Here is a 26,376-nt window from a genome sequence, read left to right on the forward strand (position 1 = left end):
CAATAAAATTAAATTTTTTGGAGACTTATTTTTGCTGAAAAGTTAGTATTTCACTGGTTTTTACTTCATTCAAAAATGATAATAAAAAATAATGCGTTTATGGATTAAACGGAACACGAGAAAAGTTTTAACATTCGTAAGCTTTTTGATTCATTTCGCCAGCGTGATTCGCTGCACCGAGCAGAAAGATTTCGACCGGAATTTTTCCAATACGGGAAATTTGACCGATTCCGCGATGAAATATCGTAAGCCCTCCGCAGCAATTTCGACGCGAGAAATCGCGGGAAACCAGTCCGCGATATCCGAAGTTCGCGAAGATTTCCGGGACACGCCGATTTCCCTCGGTTCCATATTTTCCCAACTTCTCTAATATCCGCGGAACGTACAAAGGCGAACGTGGTTACGCGTTTTTGAGGAGAATTGCGTCTAACGTCAACGAACATCGGGGGTCGGGGACACGGCTGCGAATTTTAAGCGAGAAAATTGCACGACCTTATTCCCACGCCGGCAGCAACACTGTAAATTAGGGATGCTCGCTGGAAAAGTAAAATACAATAGCGGACCAGTGCTCAGGAGCGGATCGAGACGATTGCACGGGCACGTATTGCCAGGATTTGTCGCGATCTTCCTTTCTAGTTAAAATCATTATTATTATTAACGTTATAAAATTATTGATACACGTAATATAGTTATTTAATAACTCTGCTGCTAGAATAATTCCAAATTGCTCGTCTTCGACCAACGGAATATACATTATTATCTCACCTACCAAAACACGGACTCACATTTAAAACTACATTTTGCAAAACGAAGAAAAAATCCCGCGTACCCACCCGAGAGGCGAATTCCAGCGAATAGTCGTGTTCCCGATGATTCCTATAATGGCGATTCATAACTAGTCACGCCCCCGTCGTTCGTTCGAATCGGCCCGTTCGCGTTGAAATCAGCGCTCGCGGACTGGGTGGCCCTCGGGAACAACGGGAAGAATAAACGGACCGAGGAACGAGAGCAATTTAGCATAGTGCCTAAGGGAACCCCGGACCAACGAACGTCCCTTTAATCGAGTCTCTCGCCTTCGTCGATGAAATTATTCTCCGCCGTACGGGCCAGATGGGACGCGGAGACGGACGGGTCAAGGAGAGAAAAAGACCCGTATGCCGCCATTTTCTGGCTCCGTGAACCGCAAAAAAACGTCACCGAGCGCGGTTTCCTTCGACGGTGGACGCCGCCGCGCTGGTCACGCTCGGTCGAGCGGAACCGAAACCGGAACCTATTTGGAGAATTACATCCGGAAGCATTTCCCGTTTCTCCTGCTGTCCTCTCGCCTTATTTATGTCCCGCAGACCACCCCGGTTTTTTACCCCGCGTTCCACGTTTCTTGCCGCGCTGACAATCGATGCAAGATGGCCGAAATTGGCTCCGGTTTCCTCCTCGCGGTACGCCGTAGATCGGTTTCCGTGGCTAGATTTTCTACCGTGTCGCGAAAAACTCGACAAATTTTTTAGTGTTTCGTGCCACGTTTCGTCGGAACAATTTTTTCCATCGTACGTCGTGCTTATTTCGGTCCAGAAATTATTAAGTAGTACGTGCACGCGGCTGGTCGGACCAGTGGAACGCGTACGCACTTGATCTGACGAGTAGAACAAATCGACGTCGAGTCAGACAAGTAGAGTAAATCGACAAATAGTCAGACAAGTGGAATACTGACGTACCGAATCGAACGAACAGATTTAAATCTTGCTTGCATTTACTATGACACATATTTAGGGCGATAAGTATAGTAAGTTAAATACTAATTTCAAAATAAATATTTCCAATCATAGTAACTCCAGAAAATTTACTGATAACGTGACATTTAAAATGTTTTCCATCTCTCTTTATTATATAGTCGATCTATGTAATTTTAATGGAGTTCAAGTGGAATAGATCGATGAAGAGTCGGACAAGTAGACTCGATCGGTCCCCAGCCCATCAAGGATAGTAAAATCGTTTGAAATGGGCGCAATGTAGTTAAAATTGACCTTTTACCGTTCGATGGAGTCGGTTTGAAAGATATTCGGTTCGCCTGAAACGTTGGAAGGAGTTCGTTGGGTCTCGCGGAGCAGGTTCGACAGTCGTTAACGCCGTTAACGCGTTTCCTTCGATGTTTGATCAGAGCGGGAGTTGTGGTTTCTATGGCCGGACGATATCAACACGCAGCGTGGTCGGTTTGAAGTTCGTTCGGAACACGTTTGTAGTTAACGCGACGGGCCTGACTTGGAACCGAATTGGAACTCGAAACTCATTTAGAGCCCACGGGAAATAAATTGTAGGTAAGTTGGGGCCGAATCAGAGCTCAGGGAACTCGATTAGAACTTGGGGGAACATAAACTGGAACTCGGTGGGAACAGATTAGAACCGAATTATAATTGTATTAGGTACGCGTTAAGACTAATTTTGAACTCGGACAGAGTTCAGAACCGAGTCAGAGGTAACTGTAGCTCGGAAAACAGAAACAGAGGGGGGTTTAAAATCAACGAAAATTCAGTGTTTCGTGGTTTTGCCAACGCCGAAATAGCAAATCGGAACTCGAATTTCCGAGAGAAATTCGGTTAGAATTCTACGGGAACAGGGAACACGTACTGTCAGACATCGCGTTTGGACCAGGCCGAGCCATCAAGCAACAGATACATAATACCATCCCGTCGAATCCATCTTCGTAACAAATGTCTTCCCGTTTCAAAACTTTATTCCCAAGTAGCGAATTTCTTTGGAGAAGGACTGCGAGCAGCTGCGCTCAGCAAATAAGTAACAGATGTGTTCGCCGGGCTTCCTGTCTTGCGGAAATTTTACCCATCGTGTCGCCCAAGATCTGGTCAACGTCGAAGGAGCCGTCGAGAAAACTGGGACGAAGGGCCACGTCTCTGATAGAGTCCCTGACTGCGTTTATGGCACGTCGGTTACTGTCACGGACGGAGGAGCGAGAGACCGTGGAACGCCACGGTCAGCGAAACTGTTGGAAGCTCTCTGTAAATAAAACAATTTCTGTACCTTGACTTCTTATTTACTCTCCCGATAGACTGAGACCTCCTGCAAATACGACCCTCGAAAAGATCCTGATAAACGAACACGCTCGAAAATTACGATCTTTACATTTTCTGTTCGCCCCCGGACCGTTCCGGCTGCGAATAAAATTCATTATTTATCAAATTATAATTTTTATTTCTCACTTTACAGGACGGTTGCCGCGCCCGGTACGGCCCGATAATTTTCACGTTTCATCCGTTTTCTCGATAATAAAAATCCCTTTGTTTGCGAAGCAAATGCAATTTGGAACGCGCAACTCATTTATTACAACGCGTTTAAAGAATCCGGAAAACGCGTTTGAAGCTGGAATTAAAACCTGCGTTGCGAACAATCCGAACGTGAAATTCTATTAAACGTTTCGACCCCCTTTGTGGGTACTTTAAAAACAATTATAAGATCATTTATGAATAGAATGATAATATTTTTGATACTAATTGGCGAGCTAATGGGAGCTGGTGAATGGCATAATCGCGATGTACAACGCGTCGGACGAATCAGAACAAAGCGACGGCTTCTACAATAATTGTAATTCGAATGAATATTCTTTGTAACACTCCGTTACAATTTTCCGAGCTTTTCCACCGCGGTAATAACTCGCTACATAATCGCCGCCCACGCTCAAAGAATAATATTCAGCCGCAAGTAAGCGACTCAGTCTTCCTTTGTGAAGCTTTCCGTGGCGATTCATGCGAACGGAATTAAAGCGGAATAAAAAGGCAGTGTCCCGGGGCTGTTTAAAAAAAATCTCATATCGGAGTCCGTTGCTCTCTCACTATGTCTTTTAATGAAAACATCAATTCCTGACGTTCATTTTCGCACGATGTTTCCACATGTCTCGCGGAACCCTCATTATAAACCTCGATGCGACGCCATCGCGTTGGCGTCACTGGTTCGTTTTAATTTCGAGCTTTTACCCATTATACCATCCATTTTCTATAATTTCTCCATCCACTATACTTCTTTATATTTCAGTCATTGGAAAAAATAGTTGGAAATTGTTTCAGAAAATATTGTAAAAAGTATATAATTCCTTGGAAAGAGATTTGACATGAAAGATATGAACACTTGCTGTGACAAGAATACGCGACTTTTCGACAAGTTTACACGTGTGCAGGGGGTTATAAAAATGGACGTGCAACAGTTGGGTCACGTTCTCTGTTGATTCAAGAATAATGCAAAGATACATAGTCGAAAAAACGAAATGAAAATGGTAAACAAAATAAAATAAAAGACTAGTCGGAGATGTAGTACAGAGTTGGTTATTACGATCAAAAGCTGAGAATTAATACGAACGAAGCACATTCTGATTTGTTTAGCGTCGCACGTAATCGCGAATTGTAACTGGAATAATGACGTTATTTAAATAAAGGGAACTGTACATTTTACGTCCTCTCATTTCATAACAATCAATTACGCTTTGATTACGGTGCTCGAGTCATGAACAAGGATAAGTATTAATCGCGAAACTATGGATGGTTTAATTCTCGTTATAAACCACGATGAAGTAAATTGGCCTCGTAGAACAATGCACAAAGGTTAATTAAAGCGGTCGTGCACGTCTGTTCGCGAATAATGGGGTTGTAATCCGGGTAAGTATCATCGACGGAACGTTTCCGGCGAAACGCAAATCGGCGAAAAAAAGAATTGTTTCCGCCGTTGGTAAATGTTTGGGAAAAAAAACAAAAAAAAAAAACTTTCGCTCGGAAGGCGCGTTCCGCGTACGCTAATTCGAAACCAAACACGAGGTTCAGTGAACGTCAGCGGGGAAATCGCTCAGAAACGCGGCCCGCGACGGAGCACAGAGGAACAAACGTGCGTGCGTCCCGCGAAAATCGCTCGCCGCTCGAAACAGAAACGCGTCACGCGCGGAACACTGCTCGAATTATTCCCGCCCACGTGTCGCTGGTAAAAGCGAACCACTTCTCGCGGACCGATGAAAGAGGAAATTAAACCGTCCACGGTGCGTGTTCCCATTTTTCTGCCCGGAAAAAATCGATCCAACGCATCCTATAACAGTACTAATCGAACTCTTCTACATTCGATAATTATTTCTTTATTCTTAAAATAATACTTTTTAACGTTTCGTATCACATTTTTTCGCGACGACATTTTTAAATGAATAATATTTTTCGTACGAAATTTCGCTTCAAATTACGTTCTCTCATGCGATATATATTTCTTTTTTTTTAAACACTATTTTTCCCTGTAACGGTATTCTTAAAATAATATTTTTTCCTGTAACTTTTCACCTCGCGTCATATTTTCCCCCGGTGACGTTTCTCAACAAACGATATTTTCGCGCACGAGATTCTGCATCGAACGGCGCGTCCCGTCGAAATAATATTTTTTCCTGAGAATGTTTTGCTCGAGCAATATTTCCCCTCCCCCACTTCGACGGCTGAATAATTTTGGAATAAAAGGGTTAACGGGTTAATAGGAAAGCGAGGGACGGGTAGGGACCGGGGGGTGGCGGTTTCGTTCGCCTCGAAACGGCCCAGCCAGCTCGCAATAATCGACGTTTTTCTATCCGCAGACGAGTGCTCGATTGAATTCGTTCTATCGACGTTTTCGTTCGGCCGACTTTTCTGAATTTCGACGTTTCTGCACGCGCATTTGGGTCGCGCGAATCTCGCGAGGAGTGGGTTCTCTGGCAAAGTGCGAATACGGGTCGAAGCTAATGCGCCATCGTCGCGCGTGCCCAATGAAATCGACGACGCGTAAGATTTATTTTCGAGAGACGATTAACGCATCCGTCTCGGTGACGAACGATTACGGAAAGACGCGGGAACAATGGGGGCCCGAATCAGGACCGAATGCAGTCGAAATTCAGTTCATTGGCCGATTAATCGTCGATTTGATGGTCGGCGAATTGTTTTTCCGATGATCGACACCGGGTCGATCGAATTTAACCGGCGGAACGAGCGTTTCGGAATCGTTGTCGAATTAATTTCACCGGCGCATCAAAATATCTGCGACTTTTAATCCGCGCCGGGGGAGGATTTATTCATACGTTTGTTTATTTATTTATCAAAAAATTTATTCATTTATTTATCAATTCATCGTTCATGTTATTCGGTTACTAATCTACCAGGGTCGAAGTTGCATGATGAGAACAAATCTGTTAACATTCTCTGAAATTTTTAATAACTCGAGTTGCTCGTGTTACTAACTTCGTTATATTTCTATTCGTAAAACTTGTTAAAATTTTACAAGAAACAGAGTTTCATGATTCGATTGAAAAGACACATATTCATAATTTAATGAGGGAAGCAGGTAATCGTAATTCAACGAGAAGCAAAGTTAACAATTCGTAAAGCTCGCATTCGAAAATTCTGCAAGGAACAAGGTTTCACGATTCGATTAAAGAAACACATACACATAATTTAATGAGAGAGGCAGGTGATCGTAATTTAATGAGGAGCAGGTATCGTTAATTAAACACGGAAAACAGGTATTTATAAGTAGAGGGGGCACTGGAGAACAGTGGAGCGGAATAATAAAGAAGGTGGATAATTCGATTAGGCGGGAACATGGCCGGGATCATGAAAATTTCGCGCGAAAGCTTCCATAGAGCGTGCAATGGGTGGTCGAAACGGGAGGGGTAGTTTGAATGGTCGCAGTAGCGCGTTGTGTAACGAACTAGCTTAGGAAACGCCGCGGGTAATGAATGAATAATTCAGTCGAACGACCCCCCAACACTCGCTGAATAATACGCGGCGTCCTGTTAATTAATTATCAACCGGAAGTCTTTAAACGGGAAGGCTCGTTGGCGAAAAAATCACGGGAATCCGCGATCGGGCCAGTCGAAACGGAATATAATGCGTACGGCAAACTGCGAGCTGGATAAACCGAATTATTCCGAATCGATTAGCCGGCGATAAACAATTTCGAGGGAACGCCGTGCAGCATGCAGCAGCACGCGCACGGATTTTCCGAAATGTCAGCAGGAATATTCATCGAATGCGTATTTAGATGCTGATAACGACCCAAGAGCACGGCCGATTAATTCTCAAGTGTAGCTTTTATTTTTTTTTCCAACCCCCTAACAACAATAACGAACCCGGACGCTAGTAAAGTTCGCGTTTTAACGAGACGCCGCGCCGAGTGTTGGTTTATGCAAAATAATAATCCCCGCCGCGGCGGGACAAGCAACAAAAACCAGGGAATAATGGCAGAAGAAATAACACGCCGGAAAATAGGGAAAATTGTAGCTGTCCGGTGGAAAAAAGTATTTATTTAAAAGAATTAAAATTGGAGCCTCGAATAAAATTCTGCAAGATCGAAGCAAAAATTCGACAGTTGCACGGAGTATATCTGTGGGAATTGAGCGACCCATGGAGCCCCGTATTTGTTCTTTGCAGTTTAAAGGTATCCAGGTGAACAGGATGCAAGGGTTGTTCGATACAAGGGTCGCGGGCGTCGAATTGCATTTTTATTTCTTAGATCGTGTATTTACCAGCCGCCGTATATCGTGGTCGTGACACCGACAGCCACCCGCCTTTAAAGGTTAACACACCCTTCAGGACGGGGGCGAAACGCGTGCAGAAATTTATTCGCGTTTCTTCCCCGGGCCGTTATCGTGCCAGCGCGAAGTCTGAACGTCGAACCGCGCCGCGTACAAGCGTAAGCGGAGCCAACGGCAACAAATCAAGATCAGGTGGCAAGGGTTGCCCGAGGCGGGAGCGGAGAACCACCCCCCGCGCCCCCGGTGGAATCGAGTGCCGAGTAGACGATCGAGACGGTATAATAAATAAGGCTTAAGAGGGGTCGTATCGATGCTCCTTTACGTACAAGCAGCTCTTAGCAAGGCATCGAACGACGCGATTTACCATTTCGAAGATATGTAGAGATGGGAGAAAGAAATAGTCTCGGAAGAAATAGCTACTACTGCGTCGGACGTGTTAGTGAATATTCCAAACGCCAGAAATTACTACCAACTCCGGCAATTTCGAATCTGCAGTGCGTGGTGGGTTGAACAATTTAAATTTGTCACGAGACTTCAACGTTGCAAAATATTTCCCGGATTCCGGTGACGTTTCTACCAGCGGTCGTTTGCTTTAAAAGATATTGCTATATACTATCTAAATTCCACTTGATCCCGGTACTATATTCTACTTTTCACGGAGTCATTTTCCATTGTACGTACTCGTAAGGTATAGTAAGGACGTGAGTACCGATCCGGAGGCAGGATGACGTGTAGTGGGATTAGCGCAATAATATTGTAATCTGCGCAACCAGTAGAATGGGTCCGTACACTGTCGGACCGGTCGGAATACAAAGTGGTCGGACAGGCGAGTAGAATGGAATCGTACGTGGCCCGACCGACGAAATACAAACGTGACTCGCCGGAAGAGTAGAATAGAATTGTACGTGGTCGGCCGATAAAACAGACTCTTAAACAATGAGAACGCTGTTAGATAATTTACCCTTCGCAAATTAAATACGAGAGTGCGAGAACTAGAAGATTCAATTGTGTCTTGAGAAAACAACTTCACAGGATGGTCCATGTAATCGTTTCGGGTCATAGCTCCGTTATTAATGTATTTACGAACAAATTCCAAAGGAGAAAGATGAATGGATCGAAGAGCACTACGTCTGTAGGACGTTCCCAACAGAAACAGTTGCATGGACCATCCTGTATACTCGATCATTAAGCAAGTCTTTCATCCCAAACGACGTTCGAAGCAGCTAGTAATAACAGTGTGTATGAAATGTTTTCTTCGAAAGATTCGAGAATACATGACCCCCCCGAAAACTCGAATTAGACCTTTCTTTCTTCTCTGCAATAGAGGGGGATGTCGAGACACGGTTCGCAGAAGTGGAGGAAGACAGCTCGCGGGCGAACGCCGTCGGAATTCACAAGGGTTGGTTGACGGATGGACACGAACCAGCCGGAGTTTATAGTTCGCGGGAATTTTTACCCCCCGGTTGTTTATTCTTCAAGATTCGGAACGTTCGAGAATATCGTCACGTAGGTTATTCGTGCTCGCTTCTCGCTTTGATTTCCACCGAATTGTTTGCGAAGAATATTTTAGAAAATCGTCACGTAGACTGTTCCCCGTCGGAACCCCCCGGCGTCGCGCGACCTCTGCCAAGCCCCAGGGAGCTTCTTCGAATTGTTTTAGCCGCCCTCACCCCCCTCGAGAGAGCTCTCCGCCGGAAGTAAAAATTTCGAAAATGCCGGGAACGTTCGCGACAAATGATTGGCGAGGAGAGGCAAACGAAACGTGTCCGTCGTGAAAGAGGTAGACGAAAGGGGGTTGGCGATGTTTACGAGTCAATCGAGGGAGTCGGTTTCTTTTCGACGCACGCGAGCTGCATTCCTTTTCGGGAAACGATTCGTGATACTCCTGTCCATCGATAACTACCCTCGTGCCACCGTCCGCACGAGTGGACGAGGAAAGGAGACTCGATACTGGTCCGCCGTGCGCCTTGATTCGAGGCTCGATCGCTTCGAGAGACAAATTTAGCACTGGAAATCGTGTCAGGTAATTTTTCCACGATAAAACAATGGTCGTTGCATGTTACGAGCTGTAAAAATTGTTTCTGGTATTCCATGGCAATTTCTACTAAAAATTAGAAGGGTTGTTGCTAACCATTCAAAATTCATAAAGGTCCATTTTAATTTCAATTTCAGTTCGTTGATTCAGGGTCTGCGTCACCGTGAATGCAAAGCGCTAATATTCAGCAATTTCATCTAATTTCGAACTACATCCACTCTAGTGTCAGACTTTGCAAAATAATTGCATATCAAATCACAGGAATGCAAATATTGGACATACCATCAGAGTTGCGCTAGGTAACAGAGGGTCAAATAAAGTTAATTTGGGGATTGCGTAATCGTAGAATCCCTCGTTTCTTTTGTCAAATTTTTTCGACACGTATCCTACAGGAATCGTTCAAAGGCGGTTTATCTCGCCTAAATTCGTCGTCAGGCGCGAGAATAAAGGGAGACATTTTCGCCACGTCTTCCACCCCTGAGCGGGTATTGAAATTTCGTGGGAACCGGAAGGAACCAAGGGTCGAGGGCGGTTCCTCCGGCCGATTGAAATGAAATCGTTCGCGGTCGGGTCTGGCGTAACGAACTAATTGACTCTGTCCCCGTTCCCCCCGAGCGGGGAGTGGCTTTTTTCACCTTTTCTTCTCGTCGCGCGGAACGGAGCCGCTGCGGGGGTAACAATTTGCGAGCGATGAATAAAGAAGCGGGCGAATCCGCGACCGTTTCGCCCTCCATTACGAGGAAAACTTCGCTCGGGCCTCGAGGAGAGAGCGAGGGGTGTTCGTAACGAGTCCCGATTCCGGACTGGTAACGCGGCAAAGGAAACACTCCGGGACCGTCGTCGACGATGCTCCTTCCCTACCCTCGACTTCCTTCCTACCTTCATCCCCCGCGCCACCCCCCCCCCAAGATGCATCGTTACAGCCCTGCCCTTCAGAATGCTCGATGGTTATCCCCCGTGGGCAACCATAACGCGTAAGCTTGTTCTCAATATTTACTTTTCCCCTCGCTTGGAAACGTTTGAATTTTTCTTCCATCTCTCCGGGCTGGATTTGCATGTTTTCTGACAGCTCCCTCGTACCTTTTTATCATCCCTTCTTAGCAGGAAAAAGAGCGAATTTATAGTGAATGAATCGAGATTATTACCGTGCTTGCAAGTAGGGTCTTCATCGAGGACTAAGTAGACAGGTTCTCTCGAATTTTAAAGTTATAAAATAGACTATTTAAACATCATTTTGGTGCAAGAAGTTTAGATTCTTAGAAACTCGGGGTCTATTTTGTGAAAGTTTTTAACTACTTATTATGTTATATTTTTTCTGTTCTATCGAGTTTTGATTTATTGGACCTCTCACTAATTATATAATTCTTTCCTCCAACACTGAAATATGTATAACTCTGTACACTGATGGATTGTTCCCCTACGCCGGATTAAGATTAAAAATTAAAATGTTCGTTCACCCCACTTTCAAACATCCCCTGCAAGGCGTCCGCAGTGTCCCCGCACGGAGAACACACCACTACGCGTCCACGGCCTCGAAGATTCTCGAGAGCGCCCCAGATTTTCCCTTATCAACAACGCGGCCGACACATGCGCCCCGTTCCATAAACAAGGAACCCAATGTACTCGTTCGAGGCACGGCCATGTTAAACGAAAAATACACGAATCTTATCGGCCATAGTTCGCGCCACCCTTCGACGTCCCGGCGTAACATATGTTGATCCGATCGGATCGATACAACGAAAAAGGCAACGAAAAAAAGTACTATCACCTGTCTGGTAACATAAAAAAATTAAATTACTAGTAACATAAATAAATAAATCACACAACGTGAAATTCAATAGACTCAGGTACGCAAGAGATGAGAAAAATGAAGGGAAGAGTTCCAGTTCCTTCACAACTACACTAGAGTCTACTTCTACGACACAATTAAGTAAAAAATACAACAAATCGCTTCTACGAGATCGAGAGTTCCAGCGAAGAACTCAGAATCAAGTATCAAAGGGCTGAAAAATGATAAAGGACGATCTATATATCTGAAGAATCTTTTCCGCGTTGTTCCAAGCGACACAATAAGGTCAGAACGAATTTGTAATTTTCGAAAAATAATAAAAGAAATGAAAGGAATTCGTGGCGAACGGCGGCGCCGATATCGCAATCGTTCGACGAAAGATTCGAATCGACTCTTCCGGGCCGTGTCGCTGGAGGGGGAGGAAGCGTCCCCTTTGATCCTCAGTTTCTTCCGCGACATCGAACACTGATTGAAACGGGCGCGAAGTGGAGATGGAAATCGATGGAAACGGTATACCGGTCGTACAGATTAACTTGATTTCGCGAATAAAAGTCCAATCGAAGGCGACTGCTATTTATCGACGTCCCTCTTCTCGAGCAAGGGTTCTATCGCCTTTCTCTCGAGGGGGGTTGTTCCGGAAGCGTAACCAACAAGAAGAAAATAACGCCCACGCTGCCGTTGGGACACCATTAGATTGATTAGTATTGTTCGTAGACAATCCAAACGCATCCTAGGAAGATTTCCTAGAATGGCAGAATGGAGTCATGCATGGCCAAGCAAGTAGAATAGCTTGGTTAGACGAGTAGTAGAATATCTCTTTTGTTCCGTTGATGGAAACGTGTACCAGGTCAAGTAAGTAGAATGGAGACATATGTACGTGCACTATAGTGGCCAGTTGAATCACAGTCTATCGCGGAAATATAAGTGGTATCAATGTGGTTGCTGTAAGACAACGAGGAACCGAATCGATCTGCTGATTCAAGTAGAATGTATAACCCGAATAATGGGGGCAAGTAGAATGGGATCTGACAAGCAGAACATAATTGATCTCAGGCGAGAAGAATAGAGGCTCGTTATCGATCGAACATGTTGAACAGAGAGCAATTGGTATGATGGTAGAATAGACTCGTTTGTGGTCGGAAAGAAGAAATGGAACTGGCGGAATAGTCGATGGTCAAACAAGTAGAACAGACTTGTTGATCGTACAAGCGAAATAGAAATGTGAATACGGTCAAGCAAGTAGAATAGACTATGCCTCAAGTAGAATAGTCTCATCAGTAGTTGAACAATTAAACTCGATTATTAAACTCCGTAATTCGTTAAACAACTACAGACTTTCCACTTGCCCTACAACTAAGATACACTTAACTTTGATCGAACAAGTAGAACGAGGTCGTGCTCGATTCTGGTAGTAAAATGATACAAGATTAGTTAGACTAATGGAGTCAGACCTTGGCCCGACCAGTGAAACGAGGACTATCGTTAGTCAGCCAAGCAGAACTATAGCTTCGCCGCATACGTAAGTGGAGTAAAGCAGCTGCACTCCGTGAAGAAGCTTTGTGAGGTAAGTAGAATAGGCCTGCGTTCGGTCAGTCGTGTAGAACGAAATCGGTGTCAGCGGGGAGGAGGAACGCTAACGCCGGAAATGTACGGCGAATGGAAAGCAGACGCGAGCCGATATTTCGTTATCGCAAGTTCCGAGGTTGTCATGGAATCCGAAAGAAATTTTTCTCTCGACGCGCGTCACACGAAGGAAGACGACCAGCATATGCGCGACAGTATTATATTTGCATAGTGCATTGGAAAGACGCAGTCTTCTTGGACGCGAGCAGGCTGAATATTCATGAGAATATCGCGTCCCCTTCGAGACGTCGATGCACTTTGCCCTGGATAAACTCGCGGGAAACACGAGCAACGACGGAGAGAGGAAAAAAAAAACCGAAGAAAAATTCGAAATCGACCGGGTTTGCGTTATCTTGGGCTCCTTTTTTCGCGCGTGCAGCACTTTCATCGGGGTTGACGGAAACGCGGTTCAACCGAAAAATATTTTACTCGAAAATCCACCCTCGAAGAAGAAAGAGCGAACGCGCGGAATCCACCTTTGATAAGGGTTTCGCCTTTCTCGCGATACAAAACGGCGCTCGCGTTCGACTGGGTCTCTTTCGCGAGATTTCCAATTTTCGAAGGTTCAACTTTCGATTTAATTCTTTTTTATGGTACAGTGAACCGACCATTCGTGAATGAATTAATTTTAACCTCAGCCGGAGACATAAACCGGCTGCTTGTCCCGGTTTCAAGCAAACGGAGGATCCTCGGAAGCAGGAACCGCTCTAAACAGGTTTGATACGACCCCTCGGATGTAAATTGAGTTCCTATGAATCGTCCTGACCGTTCAGCGCGTCCTCCGTGACAAACTTTACCCCTAAAAGAACGTCGTTCCGGGAAATTCCCTCCCCGAAAGGAGCAACAAGAATTCAGGGCACGTACGCGTGCACGGAACAACGAACAGAGTTAGAAACCGTCCCCGAAGATGAAAGAATCGTTAAAAGTGGACGTCCATCGAGAAAGAAATAAAACTACCCCACCGTCGCCGACGGTGGGATCCAATGTCCAAGACGACGCGCCTCTGGAAATCCTTTTCCGTAACCTCCGTCGGCGGAGGGTCGAAAGGCTTCCAAGGAACAAAGAGCCAGACGATGACGAGCAACGGTTGAAACACGAGTGGCGGACTAATCGTGGCGCGGTGAGGGGGTGGTGGATCGGAGAGGGAGGCGGGACGAAGTCGATGAGGTCTTCGAACCCGTAGTCCGGAGTCCGGAGTCGAATCACCCTCTTCATTTCTGTATCCTAGGTTCGCGGGGGCCTCAAAGAGGAGAAAAACAGGAAGAAATCCGAAAAGGAAACAATGTATCGTCGACGAAGCCGCATCCTGAATACCGGTTGCTTCGAGGAAATATTCCTCCGCGTCCCGCGACTGCGTTTGATCCTGGACGGTCGAACGTGGAAGAATGGGAAAGACAGAGGGCTGAGGAACCTCGGGGTGCTTGGGAAATATTTCGCTCGCTGGGATGATTACTGGGCCACCGAGCTAACAGATTTCCTCCTTTCACGGATCCGCCTACCTCCTTGTCGATCTTACGCAGAGAAAACCGGATGGCTGGCAATCCAACATCGGTCTCTGTTACCCGCAACCTATCGATCAACGATCGGTCAGTGGATACAGGGAATGGCGTTGCTCTTAATTGTACCTGGAATTAAATTTGTTTGCTGGTAATTGATGTTCTCGAAGAGCTCGCAGGAAAAGCTGCAACTACCCTTAGAATACGTGAGTTTAAATTGACTCGTGAAATAAATTCTTCTTCTAAATATTCTGTGAATCGATGCATCCCCTTTAAATCGATTTATTACATGAAATTGTACGATTTTAAATCGACGGTAATTGTTTCACGAGTAAATGGCATCCCGTTTAAATTAATTTGTTAAATATATTTTTAATCAAATTAGTATGGAATTTTGACTCGATAGAAATTAATTACACGCGTGATAGTGTGTGCGTTGTAAATTAATCAAAATTACGTTTAATGTAAAAGCGTAATTTACGTGACAATTTTAGTTAAAAGTCAACGAACGGGTGTCATCGAGGCTTGCTTCTTTAAAATAAAAAAATTCTTTTTTACGATTCCAGATTCTCTCAATGAAAACAGTCACGCCTTAACAAGTTTTTTGTTGGAAAAATAATTTTGCCCGACCGTCGAGGATCGAGCCAATGTTTCAAGGACCACTTCCCGTTGGATATTCGGTCCTACTTCGAAGTCTACGGACGGAACAACCTCGGTGTTCCAGTTGCCCGTGTTTCCATTCAAGGATCGCCAGGTAAGTTTGAAACCACAGTCGCGGGGGAGATCTCGACTACGGTCGAGAGAGGATTAAAATATTTACTGCGGTCTTACTGTTTAACGTTGGAACCGCATCGAGGGGTCCGGATTGTTTTACGGGTTACGACACCGATTCTTTCTCGGCGTGTCCGTTCGACCCGTTTGGAACCAACAATCCGAGCTTTCTCGCGGTTCCATGATAAGCAAACGGTCCTCCGCTCCCGCTAAGTGGAACACGGCGCGAGCGTTCCCTTGAAATTCACGAGCCAAGTGTCCTTCCCTTCTTTTAACGACGACAATTGGACCGTCTTTCGGAGTCTTTTGTCAATGACAACGAGCATTTTTCCGCTGGAACAAGCTTCCACGGTACGATTGTTAATTCCGCGCCGTTGCCATAGCGGCCGTGAGGTCAAAGGAAGATCCTTTTTAGCTTTGTGTCTTGTACATGCAAATTTTTCTCCCTTAACGTTCGCCAAGTTTGCGAAAGCAAACCGTAATTAATTAGCCTCGGTGCATTAGCCGCACGAAAAATTCCATCAATTATATTTTACACTTTAAATATTAGTAATTAATTTCCATGCTACCCGAGCGTATTTCAACGTACGTCGGTTAAAATGAAATTTGAAAAAACAAAGATATTAATAATTAAATTCCGTTGCAGGAAACCTTCGAGGTAATTGAAATGATTATACTTTTAAAAAAGTACCGCAATCTGCGCGATAAAATTTCTTCGGAGAATATTTCTTTGGTGAAATATAATCGATAAATTTGAAATTAAAAATTAATTGCACGGAGGAACGTTCGCCCTGAATATATTTGTAACAGCTTTCTGTATATTTCTTACGATCGAAATTTAATTATTTAGGATCCAGACGGTTCATTATGAAGTCTAGGCGAAAAATGAAAATAGGTAGCCCCGCAGCACCTTGCACCAGAATTTTCGTATCAGTTTCGCACAGAACCACCCGCAACGGGTGCAATCGACAAGGGTGTGATTTCGCGTGCAAAAATTCATCAAAAACGCGGGACGAAAATTTTTATAAATCCACTCCCACGAAAACGTACCCTCGCAGAGAAAAATTTTATTCCACGGTTTTCAATTCACTTTTGCGCCCGGTATCGCCTGCCGCTCGAATTTTATTGCGCGTAGCGGGTCAGCTGCACGTTAATTTATGCTCATTCAGGGTTTCTCAAACTCCGCGATAACGCGGGATCCCCAAATAATGGAAGAAACTTTCGACGAAATTTTTCATCTATTAAACTATTGAACACTACGCGAAGCATCCCAATACTATGTACCTGAGTTCTGTTCGTAACTTACTGTTCAATGTTCTTGTGTAACTGTAACTGTTCTGATTGTAACTTGATTCTGTTCTGGGTGTCACTTGTAAAGGTTCTTGTGTAACTTGCAACTGTTAAATGTTCTTGTGTAACTTGAAGTGTCCTGCAACTTGTAACGTGATTATATACTGATGTTAAATTAGACAGAGATTCTGTTGCGTGTACTCTCGCGACCGGTAAAATTGGAGTGGCGCGAAAAGAACGCTTTCCGAAGAGTAAGTTAATACTATCGGAATAGTTGGAAGAAATGAATGTAGTACTGAACGAGGGAAGTTGACCTTTTGACTGTGTAACGTGGAATGTCTATTTCAGGTCTGATGTCGGTATTTACATGGTTGGTGGAATGTTCTTATTGGCTAATGTGTCGTGTTGTAGGAGTGTCGTTGGTTCTGAATGATTGGTGTAGTTGTTCTGTGTGGGTGTGGTTTGACTGTACTGGCAGAAAGGGCAGGCTCTGGTGAGGAAGCCCTTTCCGGGGTTGGGACGGAGTTTTCTAGTAATTTGAATGTTAGTAATAATTAAGAGAAAGCTAGCCAAGTGAAAGTGCGCGCACGTGCATTTCAGCTGTCTAGAAAACTCCGTCTTGGTTACCCTTGAGTAACAAAAGGCTGAGGGTCGTTTGCAGGCCCGGCCAACGGCTCGACCGAGGGCCTTGACTGTCGCCAACTAACCCTGCCATAAAGGCTAAATTGCGAGGTCCTGCTCGCGTCGCAACAGATTCTATTAACCAATCGAAACTTTGCCCATCGTGGGTCGGTTCTCCCGATACTAGAAATCCCACCCACTGAGGGTTGTAGGGGTGGACGTGTGCAGTCCCAAGGGGCAGGTAAATGGGCCCAAAGTACGGTTTGATGGCTTCAGGGTATGGCAATTGCCTTTGTAAAATAAGGTATATTGTCTGATTACCAAATCAAGTAATTTATGTAATAGTGAACTAAATGACGTGTTCTATAAATTGTTGGAATTCCCAACAGACACTATCGTCTGTTTTTCCGGTTTATGGAGAAATTGAAAACGAAGGTTGAGGGATGAATCGGTTCCGATTAACGTGTAAAATCAGTCATCGTGGAGGTCGTGGTATCGTTTCCGTTGGAGGTTCTGGGGGTCGCGGCGTTAATGCGATTTATCCCGCATGGCGATTCGACCGCGAGGCTCTTGCCCGTGAGTCGTTAAACGGTGTAACCGACGAGCGGATAATTCGATAAAGCGATTCGGAATAATTGGCCTGGCGGCGGTGCGCGCCAAGTTTGTCCCCCCCGAACGTCCGCGCGACAAATGCAATAATAAGAAACGTCGGACGGGCCACGGGACCGGGCCGCCGGATGCAATTAGCAGCCTCGAATCAACCAAGTCACCGTAGAAGTCCTTGCTTCCAGGAATTTCATTTGCTGTCGGGGCTGTTGAGAACGCCTCTGAAACACTGGAACAACGAAATCCGGACCGTCTTCGTCGCCTTTTCGACTCGACTCGAGAAACTCCCAACAAAACTCTCGAGCTCCAATATTCCACGGATTATATATATTGCTCGTGGACGTGAATTCGAAAATCGCATTAATAGGTCCGAGCGGGGGTGCGTCGAGATGGCTCGTGTCGAAGAAATAATTCGAAAGTGGGAAACAAAGTTTTTGGCGAGGCTCCGTTCCCCCGGGAAATCGACTTCGAGAACGTTTTAGACTTTAGGTGACTTTCATCGATAATTAATTTTCATGTTGACAGAAGTTGTATCAATTTGTGGGATTTTATTTTTGACCGAAAGATTAATAGAATTACGATGGCAATGTTTGCGAAGAGAAAAATGTTCATTTTTGAACCGATAAAATGAGTAGAATTTCTTTTATCGAGAAAGCGTACATTTATAAATTGAACCGTTATTTAAATATGCATAAAGATAAAGCATAACGTGATATAAAGATACTGTTATTCAACGCAAGTTCCAACATTCTGACCCGTGACGCGATGAAATATTAAATATTACGCGGAGAGGTGACGAGCGCGCGCCGCGAAGAAGTCTAATTGCTTAATGAAGCTGAAATCCTCGTAATTAAACCTCGGGGTCTCTTCAGAAAGTTCTCGTGAAAGATAACCGTCACCCGTTTCGCCGTTCGCGGCAGGGAGGCAAAAATAAATTGGCAAATACATTCTGCCGGGCAGTAAAAGGACAACTCCGAAGAAATCGTTCGCTTCCTGGGAAACTGAAAGACACTCGTCTCAGTTTATGAAAGACTGAAGACCGGAGGGGAGGGCCTCCAGTTTGAAATTTCTCGGAAAGCAAACTTCGCGCACAGAGTCAATACTTGTCAGTCTTCGATATCTGTGGCCTCCGCCGCTAAAGTCACGTCGAGCATAATTTTGCAACTTTTCGGAGTAATTGAAGACCGAGCGCGCAGAATGGATGCAACAACTTTCGCCCGCGGAATATTGAAAAAATAATACGGTACATAGGGTACCGTAAATTATCTTTTTAAAATTTCAAGAATTTCGAATATATTTCAAAATAAATTCCCCTCGTTATTTTTGCCCAATATTCGAACGAAAGCAGCAAGGTACACGGGATTAAACGTTTACAATGGTATCCTTGAAACAATATCCGATGCAAATGGCGCTCGAATCGTTGTTTATAATATTCGAACAAGTTACGTGATCGTTTAATGCGCGAGAGTGATACATTTTGAAATGCTTCTGCATTACACACGCATCATTGCAACCTGTAATTCTATAATTTTAGAAGCACTTCGACGCGTATCGTTCTCGTTAATTAATCGATTTTACATCGAGTGCAGAGTTACTCTCGCTCGTATTCGTACACCGTAACGATGATTATAAAATGAAAAGGAACTTGTTTCTTTGGAATAACCGTATATAATTGATATAATAACGCGATAATTATTTTATTCCAAGCAACTCTAACGCGCGTTTCCTTGCCCCGAAATTTGTCGAAACTTCGTAGCTCACTTTGATCGGTACTCTAAGTTTGTCCCCAACCTTCGACGCCCTACAGTCACCGAGAAGTAGCAAACCTCAGCGCTCGACTGTTCCCAGAAGCGGCACGTTTATGCTCGAGATCGTCACTCCGGCTCGAAAGCTAAACTTTCGGCGAAAATATCAGTCGGAGCGCGGAACAATCGTTTCATCAGGAGCGTTTACAATCGACGAACGAAGTTCCGCGTCGTTCGACTCCGCCGGGCTTCGTGGGAGGATCATCGAACCGCGAGAACGTCGCGTGGATTCGGGGCAAATTGAATTGGATCGTCGTCGAAGTGGATCCAGAGAGACGTTGGCTAGGCCGAATTAAGAATTTACCCTGCAAGTTTCCCTTAAACAGCCCAGCCAGTTTCTGTTCCACCAGCCATTCCACGGAATCTTCACCGACACTGTGTAACGTTACTTGGAGTAGAAGATCCGACTGATCCAACCGCGTTCTGAGACCTCTAATTAATGCCCCGCTCGGATGGAACTCGCGTCTAACTGCTACAGGATCGATACTTTGTCGATAACCAACCCCTATTTAATTCAGATCCGACGTATCTGAGTATTGAGACTTTGTTTCACTGTATTGAAATATAATTGAGACTTTATAGAAATTCTACTGTGGGCCTAACAGACATATTAGCAATTGTTGAGACTAATAGAGGTAGAATCGAGATTTAACCGAGACAACCCTGATGCAGGTCTGTCAAGACCTGATTGCTACCCGGACAGACTTAACAGGATGCTAGAGAGCTAATTGAGATATAATTGAGACTTGATCTGGACTTAACCAATAACCATCCGCAGCTTAACCCATACCTGGCCAAGACATCGTCAATAATCTGTCAATACCTAACTGCTACCAAACTCCAATTATGACATATCTGAGATCCAATTGAGATTTAATCTATGCATAACCGATAATCTGATCCAGACCTAGCCGCGTATCGAAGTATCTACGAGTTTCGAAAACATCGATACGACAAAACGTTCGAATAGCTTGACGACCATTGACGATAGAATAAAATGCCCTTTACCGCATAGAAATCTGATCGATCGGGAGCAAATAGAAAGTTCCCGGTGATCGTTTCCTTGGATCACGGTCGTTTTCCAGCGACAAGAGCCGGGAGAATCGGTTCCCCGCGAGCGAAATAAGTGTATCGCGTACGATGCAGCGCGACCCGCGCGTCTTCCTCGTTTTCGCGTCCATTGTTTCGCTGGCAACAACGGCAACAACAACGGGAAACCGAGAAGAAAGACCAGAGATCAGGGGAATCGGAAGGGTGGTGGAATAGAAGAGAAAAGAGCCTTTCAGGGGAAACCGAAGACGGGAACAAAACGCGTCTCGCCCTGTCTGTGTGCTCGTTCGCATTTTATCCGCGAATTTTTTTCAAACCAACCATTCTACACCCCACCTCCCGCTCGCGTACTGATAAGGAAAGCGAGCTGGGCGCAATTAGCAGATTGAAATCAACAAAGTTCGGAGCAAGGATCAGGGATGAAAGGGTTCGCAGAAACCGCTAAATTATTCCTCGAGCCTCCGTTTCGCGATGTCATCTCGCAACGAACAGAAAAAGAGAAAAAAAAAGCTTTAATTGTAATTGGAGCTACCGCCATTAATCGTGTAAGAATAAAAAAAAGGCAAATTTTTTAAATAAAAATGGGCACAGAAAAGCTCTTTCTTTTTCTTGGAATGTTTGTAGAATATCTCACAGTTTTTTAAGAAACAGTGAACTTTCTATTACCGAATTTCTGAAGGATTTCGAAGGATCAGAAATTCCGAAACCGAGAATTTATACATAAATCGGCAAGATAAGTGTGTTTATTGGACCTCGGAGCAAAGCAACTTAAACTGTGGTTCGTGACACCTCGAGGGGGTCGTAAAAACTTTCTCTGAATTCTCATAATTGAACATGTTGACTCGTCCAGAGGAAACTACACGCCAAAGTGCCCCGAAGAACTTTATTTAAATTCTTTCTTTTTTCTTGGGTAATTTTCAAACTCCATAATTTGATTTTCTGTACCTCGCTGTTTCTTTTTATCGTTACATTTCTACGTTTTGTATCTTTTGTTACACGAAGGTGACCAATAATATTTACAAAACGTTTATATACAACGATAAATAAAGGGTAAGTATGCATAAATTTGTTTAATATCGTCGAACGCGGAAACATACGGTTGTCGTTTCGAAACGTCATCGAAGCACCCGCCACTTCGTGCATACAAATCACCGAAATAAATAAATAAATATCAATCATTGATCGAGAAAGTAAATTCAATGAGCCCCGGGTAGCAAATAATTAATTATTTTTAGAGCACGTGTCGGTGAGCCAAGTGAACGAAACAGGGAATTGAAAGACCGGAGAATAACTAATTAATAAATGATACTGTTGATTGATAAATATTGCCCGTGGCAAATACCGATAATGACGCTTCATCGCTATCGACGTGGTATTTGATCGATGAAATTTCGCCAATGAGTACTTTAGGTGGTTTAAATCGTTTCTATTCAACAATAAATTCTATCAGTTTCCGCACCATTGAAAAGACACACCATCGTCCATAGTATTTTATTTACGCCTTGTAAATGTTTCTTCAACATTTTCTACATATTCCGAACTTTGAAGACGTCCAAGATATTCGAGTCATTCGAGACTTGGAACACTTCCAAGAATTTGCAAGACGTTCAACCACAGCAATTTTATAAAATATCTTGAGGCTCCTCAAGCTTCTCTTTTTGATTCGAAACGTCTTTAAACGATCCTCGCCGCTACTCCGAATAGAACTCGTGGGAGTGAAAATGTTTTCGAGAATGAAGTTAATCAGATCTACAAATAATTTGTCAACTTCCATGATGCAAATATATTGCAATCGAACGAGTTCCCATCGAATCGTGATCGTGGATACGAAGTTCGACGAAACGCGAAATTCCGCAGGATAACGTCCGGCATCATCCCCCCAACGCAGGCTGAGTCATCCATTCTCGAGGAAAGATGCAAGGGCACGCGTTACGTCGGGAGGGGTGTATCGCGGAAAGATATTATTTACTTTCGATCGCGGCCCCCGTAAAGCGGCAGGCTGGATTTCAATATCGCGAGCACTCTCGACGGAACGGTGGTTGAGGAGGGGAACTGTTTGGAAACACGCTGTGATCTGGTGTCGGCTGAAAGAACGCTGGAAAATGGAGCGTGCCGTATGCATTCCGGCGCGTATTCGACTCGATTTGTCTTGCTTCCAGGTACGGACGTCGTGCAAGCACGCGGAGAACGTTCTCGGGTCTCGAGGAAGCTTCCCTGCGCCTGAAGAATTCGAGTCGGATCGGAAAATATCCCGAAACTATAGCTCGACAGGCTGGAAAAAGTCTAAGGCACACGACACTAGGGGAAGAAATTAAGTTTTACAGGAAAATTGTGTATGGCTAGAACTTTTCACCAAGGGGGCTAAAAGAGATAATTTTTAAAGGGTGGTGTTGGAGGAATTTCCTTCTAATTTTCTAGAAATAAAATTTTGTTACATAAAGCAAGGCTATTGAAAGCTGACAAGGATAATAAGATTGTATAGTTAATTGCCAGAGTCAAGAAAGAACTAAATTTCCATGTTAAAAAACCTTACACCCACCCCCAAAGGATTTGAGTCACTTGGCAGGTAAAAATGTAGCTCGTCGTCTTAGGTAAGATCTAATACTGAACCCCGGGCGCTGAAACGTAGAATCTTATAGCTAACAAGCGTCACTTGACACTACTTAAATGAAACAAGATAATAGAATGGTGACAAGGATCCACGTCGGATTACCAAAGCAACAACGTTCATCCACCTTTGAGATAATTCCCCGCGTTGTCGAGCCATAGTCTCTGGAATTTTGAAAGTCGTCTCGATCCTGAACCACCCTACACCTACTCATGAGGGGTTCGTGTCGACAAACTAGAAATCCGTGGATCCAGCGACTAATCGAATTTCAAAAACTGTAGCTCGACAACTAAACAAAGGATCCCTAAGGAAGTGAAGAGGATGGCAGCGAGCATTGACATAAAACTACAGAGGGATGGCAATCGTCATGTTACCAAAGAAACAACCTTCGTACACCTTTGGGATCACACTCTGGGATCAGTTTGAGTCCCTAGAATGATCTATTAAAAATCACTATCTATCTAAAATTTTAGAGATAATTAAGGAAAGGATCTGATCTGGGCCTAAAGGGGCCAACCCCGATCGGATGGCATCCGTTTAAACGGAGAAAGACTATTGAAAAATGTCGGGGTTAGAGGTCACCGTTGGTGCACCATCGTTCTTCCATCGCTGGGATCTTTTCCAAATCGTCGAGCCGTACGTCCGACCGGCTGGGACCGAGAGTCGACGCAGGAAGTCGAAGAGATTGCGAAACTCGTTAAAGAGGAGAGCTGCTGGCAAAAAGATCGAACCATCGGTCGAACCCGCCGACGGAACGTTGGGGGAGGGAAGCATTAAGGGAACTTGGAGGAAAAATTGAAAGGGTGATCCCGGGGATTGCCGCGAGAAAGGTCGCCGCGAGTGGAAGTCGGGTATATTCTCCAGGAAGTCGGTGCGCCAATCGAAGAGACACTCCGGAGAGCGTAACGATCCAGAGGTGTCCGATCGAACGAGGAACCACGGCCGTTGGGATCGAAATGGGATCCCTGGGGAGCGGACAAAAGTCGTAACGACGCGATTCCCGCCCAGCGTGAAACGGCCCCCATTCCGATGGTTTGCGGGTAATCCTACGTCCCTTCCAGCATCAGCGGATCCTCTGTCTGGAACGACGAACCGGAAGCGTCGAAGGATTCGTCCGGTTCTCCGGATTACTAACGCACTGTGGGGGTACTTGTAAGATACTTGGAGGATCGTCGACGACACACTCGATCGTGACGATCGTGGACGATGAACTTACCCCCCACTATCAGCAGCAGGTGGAACAGAGCACGTCGCACTTTCCCGCACTTCCGTCGAACGTCTTTATCCATCCTGTCGCGTTGGTTCCTCGGGGGGGACGATCGGCTCTGTTATCCAGTTGGTCCCGGTCTACGGCGTGGTCCAGGGACACGCGCCGCCAACTGTCATCGGGCCCTGTGTCCGGGGGGCCGCCGGCACGTTCAAATCCCAACGTCGGTACCAACTGTCACACGGCTCCGTTCGATCCTCTAACCTCTAACCCGGCGTACAATCCGCGCACACACCGTGACACAAGCCGCGACGATTCGCACGCCACGCGGACGCGACAGTTCCTGACTTGCAACTGACGAGGGATGCTGCACGAAGAGTTTGCGCCAGCCACGCGCGCGCGCACAGAATCCTTACTCCCCCGCGCTCCTGGCACCCTCGGTCAGTTAGTCACACCCTCTCGCTCGCTCTATCGCCGTGGTCCCCCTCCGGTTCTTTCCTTTTCCTTCGAGTTCCTCCTCGCCCCTCCGTTGCTCTCCGTCTCCGTTCTTCCCGATATCAACACCCCCCGTTCGCGCCCCCCGGTCCTCGTTCCTCCCTTTTCTCTTCGCAGTCAGTCTCTTTCGAGTCTCTCCCTATTACGCTTTTACCACTTCACCCCCGTCGCTGTCACGAGGCTGGTGCGTCTCTTTTCGGTTCGTTTTCGCTACCCCCTCTTAGTTAGTCCGCCCCCTCGTCGCCCCCCCTGGTCCGTGTATCCGTTTCATCCCACCGTGCATCCTCACGCGCGCATCCTTTCGCCGGCTGTATCTCAAACGCTAAAGAGTTTCTTAGGAAATTGAATCGAATCTCGCCCCGACCCCCCTTTCAACCCCCGCCCTTGTAATTTCTCGACGGTGAACGTCGTTCGGACGATCGTCCCGTTGTTTAGGGCCTGACGCCCACCCGTCCCCGGTCCCGACGATCCGTCTTCGTCCTGTTTCACCCCGTCGCGTGTCTCGCCACCCCTCTACGGTATCCACCCTGTAACCACCCCATCGTCACCTCGCTGGCTTCCCCGGGAACTGATTGTCTCGCCGTTAAGCGGCAATTTATATGTTAACAGGGCCGAATCGGTCGAGAGTCATGCATACGTTTAAGAAAAGGGGTTGCCGGAGAGGTTCAGAGCGAGAGGGAACGACGGGCCATGTTACACCGACACTTTGCTTGTTAGTCTGGTCGGCGATCGCCGCGCTACGCCGATACGGATCTACCCTACTCGCATGGAGCCACCCCCCCAAACGACATCCTCTCGGTTATCGGTGGCATGTAAATTCGTGCGCGCAAACATTTTGTCCGAGGGGTCGTCGCGAGATCGAGGGTGTCGGAATGGGTCTAATTGGGGTGGATTTAGGGTAGGAATCGTCCTTGTCTCAGCGAGAGATCAGCTTCGTGTAATTCTGTTTTCCGAACCACGGTGGCACGAGTGACCTGGGAACCAGGGGGTGGTTTTCTGTGAACGCGAGTGACTGGGTATACGGAGTGGGATTTAATATTTCATACCGCGATATGGAAATGTAATAGTCGTTAAGTAATAGCTACCGTAATAATGGATTTAATCGGTGAATCAAGGGGTAAGTAGGCAATGTAACTTGTTTCGGCTCGCGTGCTAGCACGATCTAAAACATCGTTTGTATTAATGCAACGGGACAATGGCCTTCTTTGTTGGATCGTTCGTTTTTTAATTATTCGAACGCTTCGATCAAAAAATTAATATCCGAGTCGCTAAATCGCCCTGGATCTTTAAGTAGGGAAAAATTATGACAAGCGTCCCCGGGTCGTGCTTCCTAATAACGGAGGGAAAGAAGACAAATCGAAGTTGGTAAACCAGTGGCGTGACCGTGAATTTAATTTAGCCGACGTCACCGGCAGGGCCGTACACGCGCACACACGGCCGGGAAGTTAA

General features: G+C 45.5%; 1 protein-coding gene across 1 annotated transcript in view; it reads right to left on the minus strand.

Annotated features, from left to right (window-relative positions):
- Positions 1-24,635, minus strand: part of LOC122405113 — a 142,042-nt gene extending 117,407 nt beyond the window's left edge. Inside the window, exon 1 of the mRNA XM_043409626.1 lies at positions 24,442-24,635. Coding sequence (XP_043265561.1) covers positions 24,442-24,514 — 73 coding nt within the window. The 5' untranslated portion in view covers positions 24,515-24,635. The remainder of the gene's footprint in view (positions 1-24,441) is intronic.
- Between the last annotated feature and the right edge of the window lie 1,741 nt (positions 24,636-26,376).

Source organism: Colletes gigas, unplaced genomic scaffold (genome assembly GCF_013123115.1).
Source record: "Colletes gigas isolate AHSC1104 unplaced genomic scaffold, ASM1312311v1 Colletes_gigas_Sc00004, whole genome shotgun sequence".
Taxonomy (NCBI): domain Eukaryota; kingdom Metazoa; phylum Arthropoda; class Insecta; order Hymenoptera; family Colletidae; genus Colletes; species Colletes gigas.